General features: G+C 38.0%; 1 protein-coding gene across 1 annotated transcript in view; it reads right to left on the minus strand.

Moving 5' to 3' along the window:
• The window catches only part of LOC124368875 (calcium/calmodulin-dependent protein kinase type 1-like), a 385,883-nt gene that overhangs the window by 252,147 nt on the left and 120,304 nt on the right, over nucleotides 1-13,432 (minus strand). The window contains 1 exon segment of the mRNA XM_046826348.1: nucleotides 11,136-11,270. Within this exon segment, the coding sequence (XP_046682304.1) occupies nucleotides 11,136-11,270 (135 nt within the window).

Genomic DNA, 13,432 nt, shown 5'->3' on the forward strand with positions numbered 1-13,432 from the left:
TACAAAACTTTATCAACTTTCCAAGAATCTAATAATGCCTTCTCTGGAAAGGAAATTGAGTTCACCATTCGCATCCCTTACTGAAATGCATTTAAAAGAATCCATTCTATCAGACTCTCAAACAGACGTTTCAATCGAATTCTGTACATCTCAGTCGTTAATCCATTTGAAACTACGTGCCCATACTAATAGGATGGAATTACGCGGAAATGTTACTCTATTACGCTAAAGGCTTTTACAGGATCATGTTGTTGTCACGTAAACTACTTAAATAAAACAAACTGTAGTAACATGAAAAAATACAAATAATAATACAAATACAAAAATAACTTAAAACCTAAAAATGGGCTTGTTTTATAAACGAACATATTACGAAATCCGTCCTACACCTATATCTTGGTTGGATCTCAAATAAACCATATTCCGGAGATTCAACTACTTCAACCCGTTTCTAAAGGATATAATATATCAGAAACTGCAATAATATAATGAAACATAAATTAAGTAGTGAGTAAGAAACATATGGATCGTTTCTTTTTAACTGAACCTGAAATAAAATTACTGACAAAATATGATGAAATCTTCGAGCTCAAATAATATTAGTATTTTTCGTCGTTGATCCTTATTAACAACAAAGCTGCATTTTATAAGATAATGCTTTCAAATCTCACATGGATCATAAACGTAGTTAGTTATGCCTTATGAGGGCATTTATAACTGAAATAATACGATTGAAATTCCAAAAACTTGGGCTGGATTTATTACTATCAATTCTACAATAATTGCTAACAACGTTTACTGACACCAATTTGAGCATATTCCAAAGACACTAATACTGAAATTTAACGGAAAGAAAATTTCAAGTTAAAAATTACGTCGATCTTTCAATGATGCTATTGATAAAATGTTCCAGCTAACCTAAAATGAACGACTGCATTCTGAAACCATTTTACCGAGATGGAGCAGTAAGAGCATTCGATTTGATCCCGAGCTTGTTTCCTGTCAAGTAGATAATCTATTAAAACTGTTTTCTACTCATCTTAGCCAACGTAAACAGTTTATCAGTATTATCTGATCATCTGCGACGGCTGTCGAGCGTAGTGTGGCCGGAAGAATGGAAAAAAATAACGACACAATCCAACCACGCTTGTTAATTTGTTAATCATAGATGTATTGATAATTGATTAAATTATAGTGTTGCTTCTATGTTTACCCAATGAATTAAGATTCATTTGCTACCACTGGCTAGTTAAAATTCGTTCATTGATAGAGACATTAAAGAAACTACGTTAAGAAACTTAAGCCACGTAACGTTGTTTGTTTTGCAATCTCATACTCGAATGATGCAATAACTTATTTATTAGTACTTGCTGCAGTCGTTAATTTTCTGATCCACGTTTTAGATAGATCCACATTGATTAAATCATATATTTATTCACCCAATTATAAAATTATTTAATTACCTTCATTTGATCCAAAAATAATTAGCAAGGGACGAATATGTAATGCCATTAATTTGAAATACTTAAGGGACTAGATCTATATTATACTATAAAAACACTTTGCTTATTTTTATGTTTGTACATATATAGAATTGAGGATATTGTAGTAATCGTAATTTATAAATTTTAGAAGTTTGTTTTTTACTTTAAAAAAATAGACATCAGTATTATTGAGTTGCAGTGCTGAACAATTTGGTCTGTGATACCAGTAAGAGATTCCTCAGAGACCAGTATTTAACGACACGGCTATTGAGTTGCAGTGCTGAACAGTTTGGACTTTGATACCAGTAAGAGATTCCTCCGACACCAGTATTTGACGACACGGCTATTGAGTTGCAGTGCTGAACAGTTTGGACTTTGATACCAGTAAGATATTCCTCCGACACCAGTATTTAACGACACGCTATTGAGTTGCAGTGCTGAACAGTTTGGACTTTGATACCAGTAAGAGATTCCTCCGACACCAGTATTTAACGACACGGCTATTGAGTGCAGTGCTGAACAGTTTGGACTTTGACACCAGTAAGAGATTCCTCCGACACCAGTATTTTGACGACACGGCTATTGAGTTGTAGTGCTGAACAATTTGGTCTGTGATACCAGTAAGATATTCCTCCGACACCAGTATTTGACGACACGGCTATTGAGTTGCAGTGCTGAACAGTTTGGACTTTGATACCAGTAAGAGATTCCTCCGACACCAGTATTTAACGACACGGCTATTGAGTTTGCAGTGCTGAACAGTTTTGGACTTTGACACCAGTAAGAGATTCCTCCGACACCAGTATTTGACGACACGGCTATTGAGTTGTAGTGCTGAACAATTTGGTCTGTGATACCAGTAAGATATTCCTCCGACACCAGTATTTGACGACACGGCTATTGAGTTTGCAGTGCTGAACAGTTTGGACTTTGACACCAGTAAGATATTCCTCCGACACCAGTATTTAACGACACGGCTATTGAGTAGCAGTGCTGAACAGTTTGGACTTTGACACCAGTAAGAGATTCCTCCGACACCAGTATTTGACGACACGGCTATTGAGTTGTAGTGCTGAACAATTTGGACTTTGACACCAGTAAGAGATTCCTCCGACACCAGTAATTTAACGACACGGCTATTGAGTTGCAGTGCTGAAACAGTTTGGACTTTGACACCAGTAAGAGATTCCTCCGACACCAGTATTTTAACGACACGGCTATTGAGTTGTAGTGCTGAACAATTTGGACTTTGACACCAGTAAGAGATTCCTCCGACACCAGTATTTAACGACACGGCTATTGAGTTGCAGTGCTGAACAGTTTGGACTTTGACACCAGTAAGAGATTCCTCCGACACCATATTTAACGACACGGCTATTGAGTTGCAGTGCTGAACAGTTTGGACTTTGACACCAGTAAGAGATTCCTCCGACACCAGTATTTAACGGACACGGCTATTGAGTTGCAGTGCTGAACAGGTTTGGTCTTTGATGCACGTAAAGTGATTCCTCCGACACCAGTATTTGACGACACGGCTATTGAGTTGCAGTGCTGAACAGTTTGGACTTTGACACCAGTAAGAGATTCCTCCGACACCAGTATTTGACGACACGGCTATTGAGTTGTAGTGCTGAACAATTTGGTCTGTGATACCAGTAAGATATTCCTCCGACACCAGTATTTGACGACACACGGCTATTGAGTTGCAGTGCTGAACAGTTTGGACTTTGATACCAGTAAGAGATTTCCCTCCGACACCAGTATTTAACGACACGGCTATTGAGTTGCAGTGCTGAACAGTTTGGACTTTGACACCAGTAAGAGATTCCTCCGACACCAGTATTTGACGACACGGCTATTGAGTTGTAGTGCTGAACAATTTGGTCTGTGATACCAGTAAGATATTCCTCCGACACCAGTATTTGACGACACGGCTATTGAGTTGCAGTGCTGAACAGTTTTGGACTTTGACACCAGTAAGAGATTCCTCCGACAACCAGTATTTAACGACACGGCTATTGAGTAGCAGTGCTGAACAGTTTTGGACTTTGACACCAGTAAGAGATTCCTCCGACACCAGTATTTGACGACACGGCTATTGAGTTGTAGTGCTGAACAATTTGGTCTGTGATACCATAAGATATTCCTCCGACACCAGTATTTGACGACACGGCTATTGAGTTGCAGTGCTGAACAGTTTGGACTTTGACACCAGTAAGAGATTCCTCCGACACCAGTATTTAACGACACGGCTATTGAGTAGCAGTGGCTGAACAGTTTGGACTTTGACACCAGTAAGAGATTCCTCCGACACCAGTATTTAACGACACGGCTATTGAGTTGCAGTGCTGAACAGTTTGGACTTTTGACACCAGTAAGAGATTCCTCCGACACCAGTATTTGACGACACGGCTATTGAGTTTGTAGTGCTGAACAATTTGGTCTGTGATACCAGTAAGATATTCCTCCGACACCAGTATTTGACGACACGGCTATTGAGTTGCAGTGCTGAAACAGTTTGGACTTTGACACCATAAGAGATTCCTCCGACACCAGTATTTAACGACACGGCTATTGAGTAGCAGTGCTGAACAGTTTGGACTTTGACACCAGTAAGAGATTCCTCCGACACCAGTATTTGACGACACGGCTATTGAGAGTTGTAGTGCTGAACAATTTGGACTTTGACACCAGTAAGAGATTCCTCCGACACCAGTATATTTAACGACACGGCTATTGAGTTGCAGTGCTGAACAGGTTGGACTTTGAACACCAGTAAGAGATTCCTCCGACACCAGTATTTAACGACACGGCTATTGAGTTGTAGTGCTGAACAATTTGGTCTGTGATACCAGTAAGATATTCCTCCGACACCAGTATTTGACGACACGGCTATTGAGTTTGCCAGTGCTGAACAGTTTGGACTTTGATACCAGTAAGAGATTCCTCAGAGACCAGTATTTAACGACATAACCATTGAGTTGCAGTGCTGAACAGGTTGGTCTTTGATGCACGTAAGTGATTCCTCCGACACCAGTATTTGACGACACGGCTATTGAGTTGCAGTGCTGAACAGTTTGGACTTTGACACCAGTAAGAGATTCCTCCGACACCAGTATTTGACGACACGGCTATTGAGTTGTAGTGCTGAACAATTTGGTCTGTGATACCAGTAAGATATTCCTCCGACACCAGTATTTGACGACACGGCTATTGAGTTGCAGTGCTGAACAGTTTGGACTTTGATACCAGTAAGAGATTCCTCAGAGACCAGTATTTAACGACATAACCATTGAGTTGCAGTGCTGAACAGGTTGGTCTTTGATGCACGTAAGTGATTCCTTAGAGACCAGTATTTAACGACACGGCTATTGAGTTGCAGTGCTGAACAGTGTAGCCTTTAATGCCAATAAGTGATTCCTTAGAGACCAGTATTTAACGACACGGCCATTGAGGTGCAGTCCTTGACAGTTCAGCCTTTGATATCATTAACATCAAGGTGCGGTGCCTTAGACACTAGTATACGATATCACGGTCGGCCATATATTTTCGGTGATTGGGGTCGGTTCTAGAGTGTCCTGAGGCCATTGTGCTGCTCTCACAGGCCTCTACTCCTTTCTCAAGACCAAATACGACTAGGCACAACATTAGAATTGTAAATTCTATTCGCTTCCGTGCAATACAGGTCACACAGTGGAAAGTGGAGAAAGCGTTGATGACTGTATACGTCCGCTAGCGTTGTCTTTTGCAGTATGTAATTTTCTTTGCCTTGGCTTCTTTTATTTTATGTTCGGCCTAAAGAAGAAATATTGGGAATGTGATTCATTTTTTGTTCACGATACTTTTTTACACTTTCAAAGCAGATGCCGATTACACCTTTCGCACTCTGCCTGAAACAATGAACATCACTTGTGTCGAAGCTGGGTTAAGGTACCAATTAGTTTTTGTCCAAGCAAGAATAATTACAATAATGAATGATCTCAATAATGATGAACTGAGGAGGCGTCATTAATGTAGAGAATACTGACGTCCACATCGAGTCCCCGTCCACACCACTCACGGTATTGAACCGTTTGGAAATAAATATAAATAAATAAAGTCGCTTGGCTGAATGAGGAAGTTTGTCACCAGACGGTTTCCAGGTATTTGCTTTTAGCCGCGTCGTTCGCAGTATTTTTAGAGTTTTATACAAATCTGGAGCGACAGTTCGCGTAAATAGTTGCATTATTTCGTTACCGTACACGGTTATTTCATTTTTTTAACTATCGATGATAATTCTTAAAGGTAACATTCTTTTATTGTAACTATGTTTTAAGATTAGGTTAATTATGGAGAAACTGGTTGAGGACATTAAAATTATTTTAAAAAAGGTCTGATTGCTCATAAAACTGTTTAAATGTTTTAAGTATATTAGGCGATAAATTAGAATTGAAAGTGTTGTAGAGTAAACGCTTTTTTCTGGAAGTTGACCAGTTTAGTTTATGGGCATTTTACGGACTGGACTATATGTCAAGGACCTTCTCGTATACGAGCTTTTTTTGACATTGTCAAGGTAATAGAAACGTTTCTTTTTTGTAGAACGTCTGCACTGATAATATTATTGTTGTAACGATTTTTATATTGTCATCACCATTACCATTTATGCTGAATTAAAATCTTATAGTAATTTTCACCAATTACTATAGTAACTGGTAATTACAACAGTGAATGGTTACCATTGGGATTTAGCCTGTAACTTTTTTTCAGAGAAATAATATATACGTACATATTCTACGTAGAATATGAATGGATGATAAATAAAATGAACTTAATGTATGAATGTGAAAGATTGGAAATAGACTGGTCAGTGGCGCACCCAGAAATCTTCTCTGGGGAGTGCCCGGAACGCTAGACAGATGGTGTAATGGTGTAATGGAAACCCCTTCAAATCTGTTGGTGGGGGGGGGGGTGTTCGGGGGCCCTCCCCCAGGAAATGTTTGACATAATATGAATAAGAATAAGAATGAGAATAATTTATTACACACCAGAACACAAAGGTTTCCTGTTCAAGTTAAAACATCAGTATACAAAGTAATTATATTTTGAAAAACAAACATTGTCGAATGAAAAATGAGAAGGCTAAGGTTAGGATCCCACTAGACAGAAACGCTCCCTACAGCTTTCTTCTGTTCTCATTCCTCAGACGACCCTCAAGACTGTCTTGAAGAAGAGTAAATACTCTATAAATGTCTCCATAAAATCTCCAAAACATTAAACCGTACCTCAACCTTGACAAATAAGCCTAAGTAACCCAGTGTAAGAATCTTTTCGGAGGCAATTCTAGAAAGGACTCTCAGGCAAATGTTGCCGAATTCAGCTGATTCCTTAATGTCTTTATATGGGTATTCCATGTAAGGTCAATTATATGTACAAGTCTACTGTAATTGAATATGTAATTTTAGAATAGTATGAAAACATAGTATCTTAAGGATAAAAATCCTTGACCGGGACCGGATGTTCCACAAAAATCGGCATTGGTCACGTCATGGAGCTCTTAGTCATTATCTTGATCGTGTATTTTTTTAAACCACAATTTAAAACGATTAATTTTTAACACAGAGTCAATTAAACCAGATACTTTTTTACTTACCGTGGTTGGCAACGTCTCGTTTTTAACGCGCAAATCGCCACACTGCCCAGTGCGGCGTTGCCTCGTAGTGACAACGGATGGCAACAAACTAACACAGTTCAGAGCTGCTTAGAGCTCGGCAACTCACTTACCACTGTGACAACTGGTTACATCGGTACTCGTCTGTCCCGAGAGTACGAGTTACCGCGCAAACCGAAAGTACGCCTATCCGGTACAGGTTACTGTTACAGGTACTTTTACGATACAGATACTATACACGTTTGCCGCCGTTCCTGGTACAAAGTACTCGGACTCGTTTAGCAGTAACGATATGTATTCATTGAATGATATTCTAAATCAATACGAGTACATTTTGTATTCGGTTACTCAAAGTACCGAGTATAGTTCGGGGCCACAAGAAATAGTTAGAACTATATCACTTTCGTAGTTGTTCCATTACGGTTAAATTCAAATATTTAGCGTTTTAAACTAAATTGAATTGTTATATGTGCAGTGTCGTGGATTTCGTATATTATAATAGTTGTAAAGTTTGAATCTATATATTTCATTATGATTGAATTCAAATAAAGCTCCAACATAAATGTTATTTTTAGTCGAGTATAGACTATTATGCGATCGATTATTTTGGAATAAAATGCTCTTGCGAGGGACAGGCCCGTTCGCCCCCCCCCCTACCCATCGGTGCACCCTCGATACTGGTTGATAACAATTATGTTTCTGTTAAGTTCTGGTAAGTAATTACAATATCCCATAAGTAAGTTTTTTGGATAACACTGGAAAATTATTTAAAATTTGTTAATGGAATATAAATATAAACCTTTATAATACTTATGATGCTTCCAAATTTCGGGAAATACTCAAATGCATTAAAATAAACTGAAACGTTCCTACAACTTAAATGCATGGTTTCTGCCCATGCTTGTTTTTTCGCATTTTAGTCGCTGTTCACACCACTCTAAGTTGAAATATATGCTATCGAAATTCCGATAACTGTGTCTTATCACTGAAAAAAAATTAAAATTTTCTCGACAAATTCTAATATGGCGGTTAGTTCAAACTGAAATACAAAATTTAAAAAGCACATCTTGTATTTCAACTTTACAATAACAACAAAACCTTTTAACTTTCATGCTAAAACCAACGGTGCCTTATTTTTAAATTGGGGAAACAATAAAAATAAAGTTCTGGCAGCCTTCGCTAGTTACACGAGAAATTACCAATTACGATTTTTGCAGCATAATATTTACCAAGTAAACGTGCAAGACACTGAGTGGCCCTAAGGAGATGGACTCTGCCCAGAAATAAGATCCATTTGATAAGAATACACCGTTTAACCACGAACAGGCTTGGTATAAAAGTGAAGCAACATAACAACATTGCGTTACATGAGCTGTTAACTCTCTTGGTGTGTGGGTGTATCACATGAGAGGGTAGATACAGTCAGGTCTTGAGTAAGGGTCTCTTAGTGTGTGCCCCAAGATAAGCTATTTTTGCCTTGTAAGATATAAATCACAACTTTTTACAACTAACCGTATTTGTGTTTTGCTTAGTTCGCGCCTGTGAGTGCGAATATTACGAAAAAGTTATAAGCAATAACCCCAGATAAAGAGAGAACTTTAAATAAACGCAGAGGCAGACGGTTTCCCGAGGTATATTGCATCCGATATAAATTAAATTACCCGCGGGTCAACACGGCTCCTCAATCAACGAACGATGTTTGCATAAATCTTTTAACGTTTTCCAGGAAAACAGAACAATGGCCTATTGTTTATACCTGTATTGTTATTTGATCGGAACACTTACACGCTAAGTGAGAAAACCTGTACATAGTTGAATAGCCGGTCGACTAAATGCCCCAGCATCCTTTGTAAAAATGTTATAAATAACCTCTTATATGGTCGTTACTGAAGTAGTACAAGCTGGTACATATGTACTGAATAAGTTTCTTTATGCTATTACTACAAAGCAGGTAAAACTACATAAGACATACATCTTCAGGCAGTGTGAATATTTATTACAATTGAGTAAATAATAAATAATATTTTACGAAAATACATGCGTTCCTTCGTATTGTCTTTAATGGATAAGGAGCTACTTGGCCCATTGAAGGGAATATTCTGTTATTTTTAACAAATGAAACAGTCGTTAAAATGTTTGTAACTTAGGAGTCATTATCAATAACTCTAAGAACCCTTACTAGACGTGGCGTGTTATTCTATTGTTTTATCTTGGCAAAAAAAAATAAAACTATTGTTTAACGCAGTAAATATCAATAAACAAAAGCTTAAATGCTGAGAAAAAAGTATCCGCATCAAAATAGCCGCAACCGCTCTATTACACCTTGGAACTCCGACGAGGTTATGTTAGCACCTCTATTGCTATGATGTCACACGCAAGCGCTAGTTATGCCATTACCCTAAAAAATTATGGGCTTTTTAAAGGGTGCATGGGATACGCCCTGGTATTACCTCTGCTCTACTTTTATCCCTTCAGGAAGTTATTGCAATAACCTATTGGAATTTAGCTACACCCTTCTTTAAAGAGTGGTCGTAAGCTTCAATTGACGACAAGTTTTGCGCTTGGTTTCCAAGTACTGTGCACTTTTACTGTTCGGAAGTAACGTTACTTCTCGTACTGTTACTGCAGAGAACATTATATATTCCGGACGTGGCTTTACTGGCACACGTTCCGGATGTTATCCCTTCAAGGAGTTATTGCAATAACCTACTGGAATTTAGCTACACCATTCTTTAAAGAGTGGTCGTAAGCTTCAATTGACGACTAGTTGTCAGTTTGGTTTGAAAGGACTATGCACTTTTACTGTTCGGAAGTAACGTTACTTCTCGTACTGTTATTGCAGAGAACATTATATATTCCGGACGTGGCTTTACTGGAACACGTTCCGGATGTTATCCCTTCAGGAAGTTATTGCAATAACCTACTGGAATTTAGCTACACCATTCTTTAAAGAGTGGTCGTAAGCTTCAATTGACGACAAGTTGTAAGTTTGGTTTGAAAGGACTATGCACTTTTACTGTTCGGAAGTAACGTTACTTCTCGTACTGTTATTGCAGAGAACATTATATATTCCGGACGTGGCTTTACTGGAACACGTTCCGGATGTTATCCCTTCAGGAAGTTATTGCAATAACCTACTGGAATTTAGCTACACCATTCTTTAAAGAGTGGTCGTAAGCTTCAATTGACGACAAGTTGTGCGCTTGGTTTCCAAGTACTGTGCACTTTTACTGTTCGGAAGTAACGTTACTTCTCGTACTGTTATTGCAGAGAACATTATATATTCCGGACGTGGCTTTACTGGCACACGTTCCGGATGTTATCCCTTCAAGGAGTTATTGCAATAACCTACTGGAATTTAGCTACACCATTCTTTAAAGAGTGGTCGTAAGCTTCAATTGACGACAAGTTGTCAGTTTGGTTTGAAAGGACTATGCACTTTTACTGTTCGGAAGTAACGTTACTTCTCGTACTGTTATTGCAGAGAACATTATATATTCCGGACGTGGCTTTACTGGAACACGTTCCGGATGTTATCCCTTCAAGGAAGTTATTGCAATAACCTACTGGAATTTAGCTACACCATTCTTTAAAGAGTGGTCGTAAGCTTCAATTGACGACAAGTTGTAAGTTTGGTTTGAAAGGACTATGCACTTTTACTGTTCGGAAGTAACGTTACTTCTCGTACTGTTACTGCAGAGAACGTTCTGTATTCAGGACGTTCCGGATCCCCTAACCGGACTGACCGTGAACAAGCCGACCGGGGGGTCTGGAGGCGTGTGCGATAACGATGACTACGGCGACGACGTCTGACTGGCCTTGGCCATCGGATAACAGCCTGTTTGCTTTTCAGATGACATTCGAATGTCTGAATAATGCAGAAGCAGAGGTGACGGTGGAGTCGAATGTATTAGTGCCTTAGTCAGCATGAGGAGGTGGGACAGTCCACTTAAAAACGTTACTTTCTATTTATTCGCTAATGACAAGACTGTGGAATATTTTACCTTCGCAACACTTTGATTTCATTCTCCAGTGAGTCCTCTTTACCCTTTAGAGCCTTTTTGTCGATGATTTTGACGGCGAACATCTGCCCCGGGTGGTCTTTGCTTTCTGCCAGGCGAACCTCGGAGAACGCTCCTCTGAAACAAAACACAACATCAATATCACAGCTTTTCGAAGAAGTACTCAAATAGTTTAAACATCTCTAATATATACATCTTCAAATAAACCAAGTTCTGCATCAATACTTATATGTACTCTGATATAGCACTGAAGCCAAAACATTTTCTACATCCAGTTAGCAACGAAACATTAGCGTAAATAAATGTGTCTAGTGAGGAATTTACTTATCATGTTCATCTTGCCCATTCGTAACCTTCTTAATTGGCCAAACGTTATAAGTTTGTGCCCTTCTACAGTGTAGGGATCTGGCCACCAGACTATGAGTACCGAAATAAACTTAAGATTCATAGGGAGATACGTTACTTCTATCACCCCAAATTTAACTCGAGTGGTATTTTTGTTAAGGGTTTTTCATAAATCAGCAATCAGGGCATAACAGTATATTTATGGTTTATCTGTCTATTGGAATATGAAATAATCAAGTAAAAACGAATCAAGTAAGGTGGCATGCTTTGTTGCATGCAGCTGTCTAAGTACAGGCCACTTCAATGCAATGTTTGATCATACATGTTTACAATTAATCTTGGCATTAAAAATGGCAAAGTGACCATTACATTCCGTAATCAACGGATGGAGTTATTTAAAAGAGTGAAATTAAATAATTATTGTTAACCACGATATTACACTGAAACGATGTTAGTTAAATATAATCGGTTAAAAATATTAATTGTGTAACTACTTTCAATCGAATGCAAATCAACTGTTTTGACATTTCTTTAGAGTATTTTAATGTTTCGCGTTTAAACAGATGTTATATTGATAGAGTAGACGCCCTCCTATGTGACCTAAGCTGAGTTGGATAAGAAAAAAAGGTGGTTAATAAGAAGATCCCAATTATACAATCCCCAGGCTTTAAAATATCATAATGAGCCTTGCTAACAATATAATCATTGTAAACAATATATTATTTTAAGATAATTTTTGCTACATAATCACTACAAACCATTTATGTTTCATTCAGTTCATTTTGTAGATCAACTGTGCAAACTACAATATACTCACAAAGTGTTTCACTATACTTACAATACAGCACAAGAGATAACTTATAACTACTGAAGTAGAAACATCGACTAATATTGAATTGTTCATTGATATCGCCCTGTGTGGTTAAAAATATACGTCACTCACTTCCTGGAACGCCAACGGATAAGCCGATAGTCGGTTGATCCGAAGGCGGTTAAGAAAACGCGTACTGCAATGTGTTCACGAAATTAGGGACTACGAGTTTTCTTTAAAGATCTAGGTTTGACGTAATGCCGAAAAACTGGAAAAGATTAAAATGTGAATTTTATTCAAAGTAATTGTACTTTTAAACTAAGACTGCAACGCGAATGATTGCAAATCGATATCACAATCGGATTTTGAGTTTTTTGCGTACCCCTTTACTGTAACAATAACCGAAATGAGCTCCTCTGTGTCAACAATTAATATATAAAGCATTATGAGACAGAATGCGGCGCGGTGTGGCGTCTGCTTGGTTTTAAACATTAAAAAGTATTGTTTCAGTGACTGTTTGCTCCTAAAAGGGAAGGGAGAATATTGATTTCTCTGCAACAGAAGTCGCTCCTCTCTTCAGCAATAATTAGTGACACCGAAACATAACACTGCCGTTACGATCATATTTATTATAATATAATCGATATCTCCCTCTTAAAAAGTTTTTTGATGCTTGATACACAATGTTTCGAAACAATGATAATTAATTTTCGAAAGATTGAAGAGTCTAAAGATAATTCCGGGACAGAAAAGGGTGGATGTAAAAATAAACATAGGTTATAATCACAGATTATACAGGAGAAATGCACAGGTAACTAAAACATGACTTTCTTTACGGAGAGAGTCTTTTAGACCAAGGGAACACAGTAAACGAACATTACCATACAACGTTTAAAACTGGAAACTGTAAAAGATGTGCGGATATAGCTGCAACCACATGTGTATAATTTAAATTTCAGTCATTTCATTTTTCGGTCTGGAAACACTTAAAGTAATCTTAATTATCTTGAAAAAGTTATTAAAATCAAGATACTTCAAACACATATACAATAACGAGAGATACAGCTCATTTTTTCAAGTTACAATTAATTCTGTTGTCCACATCTAAGATTATACTGATTTA

The sequence above is a fragment of the Homalodisca vitripennis genome, chromosome X, assembly GCF_021130785.1.
Source record: "Homalodisca vitripennis isolate AUS2020 chromosome X, UT_GWSS_2.1, whole genome shotgun sequence".
Classification (NCBI taxonomy): domain Eukaryota; kingdom Metazoa; phylum Arthropoda; class Insecta; order Hemiptera; family Cicadellidae; genus Homalodisca; species Homalodisca vitripennis.